Source organism: Erpetoichthys calabaricus, chromosome 3, assembly GCF_900747795.2.
Source record: "Erpetoichthys calabaricus chromosome 3, fErpCal1.3, whole genome shotgun sequence".
In the NCBI taxonomy this organism is placed as follows: Eukaryota; Metazoa; Chordata; class Cladistia; order Polypteriformes; family Polypteridae; genus Erpetoichthys; species Erpetoichthys calabaricus.
The window spans coordinates 34,535,906-34,550,759 of NC_041396.2; the positions used below are offsets into that span (position 1 = coordinate 34,535,906).

General features: G+C 39.5%; 1 protein-coding gene across 4 annotated transcripts in view; it reads left to right on the forward strand.

Moving 5' to 3' along the window:
* The window catches only part of LOC114647907 (complement receptor type 2-like), a 53,886-nt gene that overhangs the window by 25,596 nt on the left and 13,436 nt on the right, over positions 1–14,854 (forward strand). The window contains exons 8-10 of one of the 4 annotated variants that reach the window (XM_028796603.2): positions 886–939; positions 2,565–2,624; positions 12,707–12,724. In XM_028796603.2, the coding sequence (XP_028652436.1) occupies positions 886–939; positions 2,565–2,624; positions 12,707–12,724 (132 nt within the window). The remainder of the gene's footprint in view (positions 1–885; positions 940–2,564; positions 2,625–12,706; positions 12,725–14,854) is intronic. The other 3 variants (XM_028796608.2, XM_028796607.2, XM_028796611.2) reach the window with 3 other exon arrangements.

Consider the following 14,854-nt stretch of genomic DNA (forward strand, 5'->3'; position numbering starts at 1 on the left):
GCACTTTCTTCAGGCATCTATCATAAATGTCCTTTATTTAAATGAAACAAAACTTAAGAGAATATAGTACTTGTCAACTAGATACTGTAATTACCAGAAAAGTAGATTTCAGATCGTTTCAATAGCCTGCCTGCTTTGTGTTGTTGGGAGAGTAGATTCTCTTAGACCAACCATGTAAATAGGAACAAGAAGTTCATCTTTGTTTTTGCATCTTTGATGGGTTCCTTTATTGTTTCCTGCCAGGAAGTTACACAGAAAAGTAATGCATATGGACGATTATTATAGTTAAGACATAGGAGATCATGGGTTCACGTCCCAGGTAACCCTTGCATGTGGAGCGCTTTGAGTAGTGAGTAAAGTGCTATATAAATGTAATGAATTATTATTATTAGTTTTAACTGAAGCACATGTATTTGATCAAAATAAATTCATCCAGTTGTCAGAACAGGGTAGGTTACTACTTCTATAATTTACAGACTCAAGAAGCTACATCTTTCTCCTAATTCAACAGAAATTTTCCAAATCCATTCATAAGAAAAAATGTTTTGTGGCTCAGTTTTTAAATATTATTAGAATATTAGAAAATATTAATTCTCTGTACAATTGGAAGATAATTTTAGAAAAATAAATAAAACAAACCTACTGTTTGTACTGTGACTAATACTCTTGTCCAGGTTTTTTTGTGTGTGTATTTGCTAGTGGTAAGTATGTATTGAAATTTTTATATTCAATCTATCCATGCCATTTGCCACTTTTGGTCAGCACTTTAACTACTCTGATTAAATGCATGTGATTTCTACCAAAAAGTGTTTGCTTGATCTAAAAAGTCAAGCTTTTTCTTCCATAGTATATGATTCTTATTAGCACCTCTGTTTTAAAACATAGGCACCTTGACAACACAAGGACCTTCTACTGCAAGCCCATCAAAACCTCAAACTGGTAATTGTTTACAAAAAGTTTTGTTTACTTTATTTTTGGTGAATATTTACTACAAAATGTGTATTATGGTAAAATTTTGGAAGTCCTCGGAACAACAAAATCTAATGGCCATGTCACATTACGCCACTTTTACAGCAATTTTCAGTTTCTGCATTATTTCACATAATCTTGGTGAGTTGGAGTCAATAGGTGACACACTACTTTGAATCCAGTCATTTTGTCTTTCGTCGACAGGGTGAGTCAGAGCTGACAACCGATGAATGCTTATCCTGAAGTGCAATGCATTTAATGCAGTTACAAGGAATAAGGAGCATCACAAACAGAAGTTCATTTGACTGTCTAATCTTTTATGTACTACAACAGAATGGAAAATAGAAAAAAGGGCAGAAATTGCAGCTGTTACCTTTCCATTTCCCCATGGGCACAAATAAAATATAATCTAACTAGGGGGCGTACCCCTGCTTGCTTCGCTCGCCAACACCTCTTGCCTGCACTACGTGCCAGCCACTTTGCGTCTCTGCTGCTTGTGTTGTAAAAAAGGGTGGGCTGAACACATCCCAAGGAGTCGCGTTCACTCCTCCGAAACCCCCTTTTAAATGGTGATACAATGGGAAACCAATACTTGTTGTTTTTTAAAACCTCTTTGCTCGATCAGCTGCTGCTGCGTGATCTGCATCTCACGCAGTGCTTTGAACATTTAAAACCCTGTTCAGCGGCTGTGTTTGTCATCTACTCTTTGTCTATTATTTCCGGTCCTGGGCGTGGTTAAATCTGTTGGCACAAAGTCTTGTCTCGCGGGAAGTGAGTTCTTGATATTTTTTAGTTTAGAATTTAAAAACGGATTGTAAAGGGGGGTGCAGTGAGTGTGTACGCCTGATGAGCCCAGAATTAGGCCGAAACACGTGTCACGTACTGTTTGCATTATTTAGAACATTAGAACACTCTAGACGAGAACAGGCCATTCAGCCCAACAAAGCTCGCCAGTACTATCCACTGTTTTCTTCCAAGAAAACATCAAGTCGAGTTTTGACAGTAAAACTATTTCAACCATATGTATATATGTGTGTATGTGTATATACTGTGTGTGTGTGTGTATATATATACATACATACATACATACACACATATATATATATATATATATATAATATAATAAAAATTTATATAATATTCATATTTGTTGTAACAGAATTTTACCCGTTGCAGGTCAGTCAAAATGGAAGGTGTCTAATGAGATGCTCACAGTGTCTCAGACACTTTGATTTAAGTATTTTAACAAAAAAAAAAAAAAGTATCTTTTCTGCACTTAATTTAAAAAAATGATTACAATTAGTATATGTGTGCTGCATAACAAATACAGCAGGAAGTTAAATAAACCATGTCTTTATGTATGATGGTGATGGTGGGCTGGGAGAATACACAAGCAATAAAACATTTGTTTTAATTGATGGTGCGGGTAAAGTATTTATGATCAAGAAATGGTCCTGCACATTTATACAGTTGGTATCATTAGGCTAACATTACAATCAGTTCTCTTTTTTTCTCTGTCGTCTTATTTATTTTTTATCCTCCTTTCTTTTTAAGTATAACACCCCCTCATTACCAATATGTATTTTAAAATGCAGGCACTTCATCTACAACCAAAGGACCCAACAATGCAGGCACTTCCTCAACAACATTGAATGGTAATTGCAGATAGCTTTAAATTTATCTCCTCTATAGCTAATTATGTTAAAAATTATTTGCATCATAATTTGCCTCAAAGTTCTTAAGGTCTAACTTGTCCCAAATCATCAATTTTAATGTTTTAAGTAAAAATATACATATTAAACCCCTCAAAAGAGTTGTATCTTGATTTATTTAAATAAATGGCTTAGTATTTCTTGAATATATATCATCCTACAGTCATGTGAAAAGTCAGTACATTACATGAAATGTTGTGTTTTTATTTTTATATATATATATAATATATAATATGTGTGTGTGTGTGTGTGTGGACATACCACGATTTGATCCTCATTTAAAATGTAAAGATGACCAATTTTGACTTTGGAGTAATTTACTCGAAGAAAATTTTTAACACACATGCCATTTCTCCCAATGGAAAAAGTCCAACTTTGGATCTACTAGCTGATATTGCCTCCTCAAGTAGTCGTTTTCTACAACTGTCTGAGTCTCTTGACTTCAATTGTTTAAACGTTTTTCTCCATGCGGAATTCTTTCAGCTGTGCAATGTTTGAGGGGATGTTTTGCATCCAGAAACCATTTCAACAGGTTCTTCTGGTCAAATGCTGTCTTTAGTTTTTGCCAAACATGCATTCTAGTACATTGGCCAAATAACAGTCTTTGCCTTGTATGTCCCAGAGCACATTGTTCTAGAAGTCCCAAATTTGAATAGGTGTTTATGAGCGCACACTTCAGTCTTACCGTGATGTTCTTTCTGCTTTCTCTTGCCACACCTCCCATGTAGATCTACAGTTAGGTCCATAAATATTTGGACAGAGACAACTTTTTTCTAATTTTGGTTCTGTACATTACCACAATGAATTTTAAATGAAACAACTCCGATGCAGTTGAAGTGCAGACTTTCAGCTTTAATTCAGTGGGGTGAACAAAACGATTGCATAAAAATGTGAGGCAATGAAAGCATTTTTTTAACACAATCCCTTCATTTCAGGGGCTCAAAAGTAATTGGACAAATGAAATAACTGGAAATAAAATGTTCATTTCTAATACTTGGTTGAAAACCCTTTGCTGGCAATGACAGCCTGAAGTCTTGAACTCATGGACATAACCAGATTCTGGGTTTCCTCCTTTTTAATGCTCTGCCAGGCCTTTACTGCAGCGGCTTTCCGTTGCTGTTTGTTTGTGGGCTTTTCTGTCTGAAGTTTAGTCTTCAACAAGTGAAATGCCTGCTCAATTGGGTTAAGATCAGGTAACTGACTTGACCTTTCTAGAATTTTCCACTTCTCTGCTTTAAAACTCCTGGGTTGCTTTGGCTGTATGTTTTGGGTCATTGTCCATCTGTATCATGAAACGTCGCCCAATCAATTTGACTGCATTTAGCTGGATTTGAGCAGACAGTATGTCTCTGAACACCTCAGAATTCATTCGGCTGCTTCTGTCCTGTGTCACATCATCAATAAACACTAGTGTCCCAGTGCCACTGGCAGCCATGCGCGCCCAAGCCATCACACTGCCTCCACCGTGTTTTACAGATGATGTGCTATGCTTTGGATGACGAGCTGTTCCACGCCTTCTCCATACTTTTTCTTGCCATCATTCTGGTAGAGGTTGATCTTGGTTTCATCTGTCCAAAGAATGTTTTTCCGGAACTGTGCTGGCATTTTTAGATGTTCTTTAGCAAAGTCCAATCTAGCCTTTCTATTCTTGAGGCTTATGAGTGGCATGCACCTTGCAGTGCACCCTCTGTATTTACTTTCATGCAGTCTTCTCTTTATGGTAGACTTGAATATCGATACGCCTACCCCCTGGAGAGTGTTGTTCACTTGGTTGGCTGTTGTGAGGGGGTTTCTCTTCACCATGGAAATGATTCTGTGATCATCCACCACTGTTGTCTTCCGTGGACATCCAGGTCTTTTTGCGTTGCTGAGTTCACCAGTGCTTGCTTTCTTTCTCAGGATGTACCAAACTGTAGATTTTGCCACTAGTAATATTGTAGCAATTTCTCGGATGTTTTTTTTCTGTTTTTGCAGCTTAAGGATGGCTTCTTTCACCTGCATGGAGAGCTCCTTTGACCGCATGTTGTCTGTTCACAGCAAAATCTTCCACATGCAAGCACCACACCTCAAATCAACTCCAGGCCATTTATCTGCTTAATTGATAATGACGTAACTTCGGACTTGCCCACACCTGCCCATGAAATAGCCTTTGAGTCAATTGTCCAATTACTTTTGAGCCCCTGAAATGAAGGGATTGTGTTCAAAAAATGCTTTAGTTGCCTCACATTTTTATACAATCATTTTGTTCACCCCACTGAATTAAAGCTGAAAGTCTGCACTTCAACTGCATCTGAGTTGTTTCATTTAAAATTCATTGTGGTAATGTACAGAACCAAAATTAGAAAAAAGTTGTCTCTGTCCAAATATTTATGGACCTAACTGTAGTTTGTGTATCCCCTTTCTAATGGTTGACTCATGCAGTTTGACCATCGGCACTAGCAAGAGGTCCCTGTATTTCTGTGATGAATTTCTGAACTTCTTCTTTCAGCATTTTCTGTGGTGTTCTTGGGTTGAACTTGCTAGGGTGGCCTGGCAGTTGGCAGTTGTTTAAAATCTTCTCCACTTGTAGATTTTTTTTTTTTTCCAATTTTTGGTGATCCTTTTAAACCCCTTCCCAGACTGAAAGACCTCTGCAACCTTCTTTCTAAAGGCCTGGGAGAGCTCTTTTGATCTGGGCATAGTGATAATGCACATTTAAACAACAAAGAGCAAACCAAGCTAAATGTCATTTAGTTTAAATGAGACCTCTTCTGACAAAATCCACTCTAATCAATGTCAAGGTCTTTTTTTCACATGTACAATATAATTCTTACTTGTTCTTAGCAGACAAAATAATCAACGTAACTTAAATCCATTAATCACAGTAAGCAATACTAAGCATAACAATTCATACACAAGAATCACAGAAGATGTTGATGTTCATTTTCACCTGATCTGGTGCACCTGATTCAAATTTGAGGTATTTGTGATAGTGACACATGTAAGGTGGACTTAGTTTTCCCACTTACTTACTTCCCACTTCCCATTTATGTTTGTTTAAATTAAACTACAAAATGTACATGTGGTATGATATTTAGATAGATAAATACTTTGTGAATTTCCCCTTGGGATTAATATTCTCCAGCAGCAGCATACTGATACAAAAAACAATATTAAATTAAAGATTGATAATAATGCAGGTAAAAACAGACAATAACTTTGTATAATGTTAACGTTTACCCCCCCGGGTGGAACTGAAGAGTCGCATAGTTTGGGGGAGGAACGATCTTCTCAGTCTCAGTGGAGCAGGATAGTGACAGCAGTCTGTCGCTGAAGTTGCTCTTCTGTCTGGAGATGATCCTGTTCAGTGGATGCAGTGGATTCTTCATAATTGATAGGAGCCTGCTTAGCGCCCGTCGCTCTGCCACAGATGTTAAACTGTCCAGCTCCATGCCAACAATAGAGCCTGCCTTCCTCACCATTTTGTCCAGACGTGAGGCATCTTTCTTCTTAATGCTGCCTCCCCAGCACACCACCACGTAGAATAGGGCACTCGCCACAACCGTCTGATAGAACATCTGCAGCATCTTATTGCAGATGTTGAAGGACGCCAGCCTTCTAAGGAAGTACAACCGGCTCTGTCCTTTCTTACACAGAGCATCAATATTGGCAGTCCAGTCTAATTTATCATCCAGCTGCACTCCCAGGTATTTATAGGTCTGCACCATCTGTACACAGTCACCTCTGATGATCACGGGGTCCATGAGGGGTCTGGGCCTCCTAAAATCCACCACCAGCTCCTTGGTTTTGCTGGTGTTCAGGTGAAGATGGTTTGAGTCGCACCATTTAACAAAGTCATTGATTAGGTCCCTATACTCCTTCTCCTGCCCACTCCTAATGCAGCCCACGATAGCAGGGTCATCAGCGAACTTTTGCACGTGGCAGGACTCCGAGTTGTATTGGAAGTCCGATGTATATAGGCTGAATAGGACCGGAGAAAGTACAGTCCCCTGTGGCGCTCCTGTGTTGCTGACCACAATGTCAGACGTGCAGTTCCCAAGACGCACATACTGAGGTCTGTCTTTAAGATAGTCCACGATCCATGTCACCAGGTATGAATCTACTCCCATCTGTCAGCTTGTCCCTAAGGAGCAGAGGTTGGATTGTGTTGAAGGCGCTAAAGAAGTCTAGAAACATAATTCTTACAGCACCACTGCCTCTGTCCCAAGTGGGAGAGGGATCGGTGTAGCATATAGATGATGGCATCCTCCACTCCCACCTTCTCCTGATATGCAAACTGCAGAGGGTCGAGGGCGTGTTGAACCTGTGGCCTCAGGTGGTGAAGCAGCAGCCTCTCCATGGTCTTCATCACATGTGATGTCAGAGCAACAGGCCGGAAGTCATTCAGCTCACTGGGACGTGATACTTTTGGGACTGGGGTGATGCAAAATGTTTTCCAGAGCCTCGGGACTCTCCCCTGTTCCAGGCTCATGTTGAAGATGTGCTGTAGAGGACCCCCCAGCTTCGATGCATAGACCTTCAGCAGTCGTGGCGATACTCCATCTGGACCCGCTGCTTTGCTGGCACGAAGTCTCCTCAGCTCTCTGCTCACCTGCACTGTTGTAATTATGGGTGGGGATGTCTCTCCTATGCTGTTATCAGCAGAAGGATGTGTGAAGGGTGCAGTACTCCGAGGTGAGAGTGAGAGAGATTTATTATCTTTACCCAACGGTACTGTTGATATGAAGATCAAATCTTGTTAATGTCTACATATGTTAAAAAAAAAAAAAAAAAAAAAAAAAAAATCCATAAGGTCTAATTTTTCACATGATAATGGTTATTTAAAAAAATAAATAAATAAATAAAACACACCTGAAGTACCTGAACAGTGAGGGGAAAAAGTCTTCCACAGACTTCTTAATGATTTGATGATTTATCTTTTTTTTTTTTTCTTTTTTTTTTTTTTTTTTTAAATGATATATCAAGATATCCACAGAAATCTTTCTTTTTTTTTTTCACACCTGTGATTTAGATAGTCCATAAACAAATAGTCCTATTCATTCCTGACTACCTACTTTGGATCATGTGTCATTGAGGCCATTTATTAGAAGCATGATCACCAGTTCAGGAAATTTTTACAAAGGAAATCCCCTTCACTGTAATTACTGTACTACTCAATATTTAACCTGTTATATTTGCACTGTTGAGACCTCCTTCACCTGAAATCTGAGGGTAAAAGGCCTGACCTGATTTGTCTTGATTTTAACCTTTAATGAAATGTAGTATTTGCAATGAGGCTACTTAGAATTTTTCATATCCACTGTTATAAACCTTTTTAAACACAGGAGTTTTAAATCTGGGTTAGTGGTTAACTAAAATTAATGATACAGGACTTGTATGCATGAGAGCTGACAACTAATGAATGCTCACCTGTAAGTACAGTACATATAATTCAGTGATGGATTAAGGAACGTGAGTGTTTTGGACCTCAAAGAGAAAAGGAGCTTGTCTGTACAGTGTCATGTTTTATATACCATGCGACTGAAGTCTTTTCAGCTGTTAACACTTGGTATAGTACCCACTCCATCAGGCACAAAAGGGGTGAGATCAACCACTGCAGCCTGCAAGTCTGACATATCCAATGACTAGAAGTCACATAATGTGACAGTGGCTAAATTGATCTCATTTTTTTGGACTGGGAAAGAAGCAGTAATGGGAGATTTACCTTCATAAGAAATTTTTAAAATGTTAATATTTTTGCCTTATTTGCAAGCGCTCTTCTCATTTTCATACTACCTATTGTATACAGGTGCTGGTCATAAAATTAGAATATCATGACAGTTGATTTATTTCAGTAATTCCATTCAAAAAGTGAAACTTGTATATTAGATTCATTCATTACACACAGACTGATGTATTTCAAATGTTTATTTCTTTTAATGTTGATGATTATAACTAACAACTAATGAAAGTCCCAAATTCAGTATCTCGGAAAATTAGAATATCAATTAAGACCAATGCAAAAAAAGGATTTTTAGAAATGTTGGCCAACTGAAAGGTATGAACATGAAAAGTATGAGCATGTACAGCACTCAATATTTAGTTGGGGCTCCTTTGGCTTGGATTACTGCAGCAATGCGGCGTGGCACTGCTCAGGTGTTATGAGAGCCCATGTTACTCTGATAGTGGCCTTCAGCTCTTCTGAATTGTTGGGTCTGGCGTATTGCATCTTCCTCTTCACAGTACCCCATAGATTTTCAATGGGTTTAAGGTCGGGCGAGTTTGCTGGCCAATCAAGAACAGGGATACCATGGTCCTTAAACCAGGTACTGGTAGCTTTGGCACTGTGTGCAGGTGCCAGGTCCTGTTGGAAAATGAAATCTGCATCAAGGTTATTATAGTTTTGCCTTTTTATATTAGTTTTTATTTCTATATTTTTTCTGACCTTACTTGGAAATTCAGTTTAGTTTTAGTTTTTCTTCATCGTGTATTTTTAGTTTTAGTTTAGTTTTTATTTCACAAAGACATTTCTATTTTATTTTTATATATATTAGTTTCAGTTTTAGTAATTCTGACATGGAGCGCCTACGGAGTTAGTTTTGTGTCACAATCAAACAGAACTGTACACTTAACAAATTTGGATACAAGTTTAATATTAGTGGAAGCTTACTATACTGCCTGGTTTACTATCTGGTTTTGTTTTTGTCTGATAAAAACAAGCATAATCAAAATGAGACACTGAATATGAACAATTTTATAATTTTAAAAATAATTTCTAATTAAAATCACAGGGGCTTAGGAAGAACAGGGCTCTTAGATTTGAATCAGTGTGCCGAACCCACCTAGCTGTATTAAGGGAAACAAAGAACAAGCAGCATGTAGTGTCAAGGTTAGGGGTGGTGAGACTTGAATAGCCCACCATAAGATCAGTAAACCCATAATGACCAGTGCAAGAGCAGGTAATAAGAGTATGGACAGGCACAAAACAACAGAGACAGCATCTGAGATTAAGAACAACAAATACATTATCTAAACCTGTTTATCCAGAGCAGGATCACAGGAAACCTGGATCCTACCGCAGCAGGTTTGGATGCAAGGCAGGAAAAATCCCTGGTATGCAATATGTATGATAAGGCTGATGTTAAGAACAAAAAGAATATGATATTTCAACTATCTGTTTTGAGAGAGAGAGAGAGAAAAACATTTAAAAAAGGAGACAAATATTTTTAAATATAATTCTGCTAGTGGATTACTTTCACAATATCAGGTATTTTGAGTTGTGAATATGAACTAAAGATAAATTAATAAATATGGAATAAATACAAAAACCCATTAGAAGTTTTTCATCACTTGTCAGACTCTCTACCTTTGTTTGTATCGCTTTGTTGTTCAACGATGTTTTTAAAGCAAAAGTGATTGGTCAGCAACAATATGCCGATCTTGTATGATGGTCTAGTCAGTCTCTCGATCAGTGGCGTTTTATTTTCAAAAACCGGGAGTGGCCTCCCCTTGACTTTCTTGTATACTCAGATATGGGGATGGATATTTGAGGAGTAAACCGCAAGACAATGATTATATTTTTATATTATGTACATTAAGGAACCATCAACAACAAATGAAATGAATAATATATTGAACAATTATTATAAAATTAAAGTTGAATAAATAGGACTCTGCAGCTGTATAAATAAAAAAATTTTTTTTAAAAATCGAGCATGTGTTCAGTTAAAGTGCCACTTCCGGATGATGGATTTGGTCCAAAAGTTAATACAGATCTGTAATTGTGGTGTAACAACCACATGCCAAATTCCATCCGTCTTGTTGCATTTTTGAGTTATCGTGTTTATACACAGACACACACACACACACTTCCAAAAAACAGTATTGTTAGACACTGGTTAGTCTATAACGTCAAGATTCATCAAAATATCGAGGTCGAATTTCTTCATGATTACTATACTTTCTGTATACTTTGTATACTTTGAGTGCAAAGTGGCAGGTGAATTACTGTCAACAAAAAGCAGGCACCTGAGAAATAAACTGAAACATTACTCACTTGTGATTTTTCTGTCCGTATGGTAAACGTTTTTTTGACCAACACATTCTGATTTCAGCCATTTGAATTACATCTTGACATACAACAAGCACAAAGAAAGGTGGTGCGTAAATCGCTTTCTATTTCTCACGCTTTACGCACCCGCACTCCGCTTGCTCTGTCACCGCAAATGCTGTGTGAACACCCACCCTCAGTCACCAGCTGCCGTTCACTGGATGAATATATGTGGACAGCTTGTGGTGGATGACTTTCTGTTTTAGAATTAAAACTTACAAGGGTTAAAGACTAACGGCAAGAATATTCATTCAAAAACGAAAACTAAAAATATTTTAGTAAATTATTTTATTTCATTTCAGTCTTTCCAGCTACTTTAATAGTTTAGTTTTAGTTTTTCATTTTGGTTTTGTAAATTTTATTTCAGTTTACGAAAATGTTTTTTTAATAAGTTTCAGTTTTGATTTTAGTTTTCATTAACTATAATAACCTTGATCTGCATCTCCATAAAGTTCAGCAGCAGCAGGAAGCATGAAGTGCTCTAAAACTTTCTGGTAGACGGCTGCGTTGACCTTGGACCTCAGAAAACACAATGAACCAACACCAGCAGATGACATGGCACCCCAAACCATCACTGACTGTGGAAACTTTACACTGGACCTCACGCAACGTGGATTCTGTGCCTCTCCTCTCTTCCTCCAGACTCTGGGACCTTGATTTCCAAAGGAAATGCAAAATTTACTTTCATCAGAAAGCAGCAGTCCAGTCCTTTTTGTCTTTAGCCCAGGCGAGACGCTTCTGACGCTGTCTCTTGTTCAAGAGTGGCTTGACACAAGCAATGTGACCGCTGAAACCCATGTCTTGCATACGTCTTTGCGTGGTGGTTCTTGAAGCACTGACTCCAGCTGCAGTCCACACTTTGTGAATCTCCCCCACATTTTTGAATGGGTTTTGTTTCACAATCCTCTCCAGGGTGCGGTTATCCCTATTGCTTGTACACTTTTTTCTACCACATCTTGTCCTTCCCTTCGCCTCTCTATTAATGTGCTTGGACACAGAGCTCTGTGAACAGCCAGCCTCTTTAGCAATGACCTTTTGTGTCTTGCCCTCCTTGTGCAAGGTGTCAATGGTCGTCTTTTGGACAACTGTCAAGTCAGCAGTCTTCCCCATGATTGTGTAGCCTACAGAACTAGACTGAGAGACCATTTAAAGGCTTTTGCAGGTGTTTTGAGTTAATTAGCTGATTAGAGTGTGGCACCAGGTGTCTTCAATATTGAACCTTTTCACAATATTCTAATTTTCCGAGATACTGAATTTGGGACTTTCATTAGTTGTCAGTTATAATCATCAACATTAAAAGAAATAAACATTTGAAATACATCAGTCTGTGTGTAATGAATGAATCTAATATACAAGTTTCACTTTTTGAATGGAATTACTGAAATAAATCAACTTTGTCTTGATATTCTAACTTAATGACCAGCACCTGTATTTTTACTTGGGGGAAGTTTGGGAGGAACATTCATGTTTAAGCTTTAAAAATGTTCACATTATAATGTTCAGTATATATACTAAGTTTTATTGTACTATAATATGTAGTGTTTCGTGACTCTTATTTTTTGCTATGAACTTTTTCTTCAAAATTATCTGTTTTCTTTGTGTCCAAGAGAGATTTTTACTATACTTATGGGAAGCTTTTTTTATAGTCATCCTTTATGTATATACCATACTGTGTATTTTTTTTTTTTTACTTTAAATTTTAACATTTTATTGATTTTATAATTCAGTGTTTAATTTATGTATTATTTGTGTGGAACTGTTCCTGCTGGATTATTTTATTATTTTTTTTATAAACTGCAGTGTCTGAATTTTGCATTAGACACTTTTTGACTATTTTACCTTAAAGCGTGATGCATGTTCAGCAAAACCATCACTAAATGGACATGCATATCAAAGTGTAACTTGCTTATTCAGCCTGCTTTTTTTTCCTTTGCAGGCAGTGACAAGGATGAAGGTAAGTCTTATATTTTTAAATTTCTGAAAGCTTAAAAGCGTAGATTTTTGAAATACATTTCCAAATTGCGTTGAATAATCAACTTTTAGCATTTGTTTCAATATTAAAGGACACAATTATTTGTGAGCCACTACTCTGTTGGCCAGTGGTTACTGTGTTTGCAGAGAGTGGCCTGCTTCATGTGTATTTATTTTTTGGGTACATTCTTTTATTAATCTGATTGACTTATAGATTTATAGAGGTGAATGAAAATGAAATAGGATGAGGTTAGGGATGAAAAAATATAATAGTTTATATGATAAGTTAATGTAAACATTGTGAGGCAGGTATGCCTGACCCTTTTAAAAATAAGATTTGCTTTTACATTAACCAGTCATGCTAGGGGTAGTGCCAGAAGGTTTTGACAGTGACAGCTATGGATGGGGAGAGGGATGCCTGAGAGGCGGGGGGGGGGAGGGGGCAAGGGATGCACTCCAGGAAAAACCTTTTAAGTTGAAGTAATATTCTATATTTAGAGAAAACAAGTTAACTTCCAAATGTGTATAAAAATGTGTGTTTAGTTGTGTAGCCTGATAACAGTGCAGCAACTTCAGGATTGTCCTGACAGGAAGAAGTGCACTGTGTTCTGTAAGCACAGGAAGATTCACAAATGCAGGTGGTGACTTTCAGGAGCAGAATAAATAGGTGACTTCCCTCTCCCCGGCCACTTCTTCTAGCTCTTCCGGGAGAATCCCAAGGCGTTCCCAGGCCAGCCGAGAGACATAGTCCCTCCAGTGTGTCCTGGGTCTTCCCCGGGGCCTCCTCCCGGTTAGACGTGCCCGGAACACCTCACCAGGGAGGCGTCCAGGAGGCATTCTGATCAGATGCCCGAGCCACCTCATCTGACTCCTCTCGATGCGAAGGAGCAGCGGCTCTACTCTGAGCCCCTCCCGGATGACTGAGCTTATCACCCTATCTTTAAGGGAGAGCCCAGACACCCTGCGGAGGAAACTCATTTCAGCCGCTTGTATTCGCGATCTCGTTCTTTCGGTCACTACCCATAGCTCATGACCATAGGTGAGTGTAGGAACATAGATCGACTGGTAAATTGAGAGCTTCGCCTTGCGGCTCAGCTCCTTTTTCACCACGACAGACCGATGCAGAGCCCGCATCACTGCGGATGCCGCACCGATCCGCCTGTCGATCTCACGCTCCATTCTTCCCTCACTCGTGAACAAGACCCCGAGATACTTGAACTCCTCCACTTAGGGCAGGATCTCGCTACCAACCCTGAGGGGGCACTCCACCCTTTTCCGGCTGAGGACCATGGTCTCGGATTTGGAGGTGCTGATTCCCATCCCAGCCGCTTCACACTCGGCTGCGAACCGATGCAGAGAGAGCTGAAGATCACGGCCTGATGAAGCAAACAGGACAACATCATCTGCAAAAAGCAGTGACCCAATCCTGAGTCGTCCAAACCGGACCCCCTCAACACCCTGGCTGCGCCTAGAAATTCTGTCCGTAAAAGTTATGAACAGAATCGCTGACAAAGGGCAGCCCTGGTGGAGTCCAACTCTCACTGGAAACGGGTTCGACTTACTGCCAGCAATGCGGACCAGGCTCTGACACCGATCGTACAGGGACCGAACAGCCCTTATCAAGGGGGCCGGTACCCCATACTCTCGGAGTACCCCCCACAGGATTCCCCGAGGGACACGGTCGAATGCCTTTTCCAAGTCCACAAAACACATGTAGACTGGTTGGGCAAACTCCCATGCACCCTCCAGGACCATGCTAAGGGTGTAGAGCTGGTCCACTGTTCCTCCTGAATCCGAGGCTCGACTATCCGACGGACCCTCCTCTCCAGGACCCCCGAATAGACTTTTCCAGGGAGGCTGAGGAGTGTGATCCCTCTATAATTGGAACACACCCTCCGGTCCCCTTTCTTAAAGAGGGGGACCACCACCCCGGTCTGCCAATCCAGAGGCACTGTCCCTGATGTCCATGCGATGTTGCAGAGGCGTGTCAACCAAGACAGCCCTACAACATCCAGAGCCTTTAGGAACTCCGGGCGTATCTCATCCACCCCTGGGGCCCTGCCACCAAGGAGTTTTTTGACCACCTCGGTGACCTCAGTCCCAGAGATGGGGG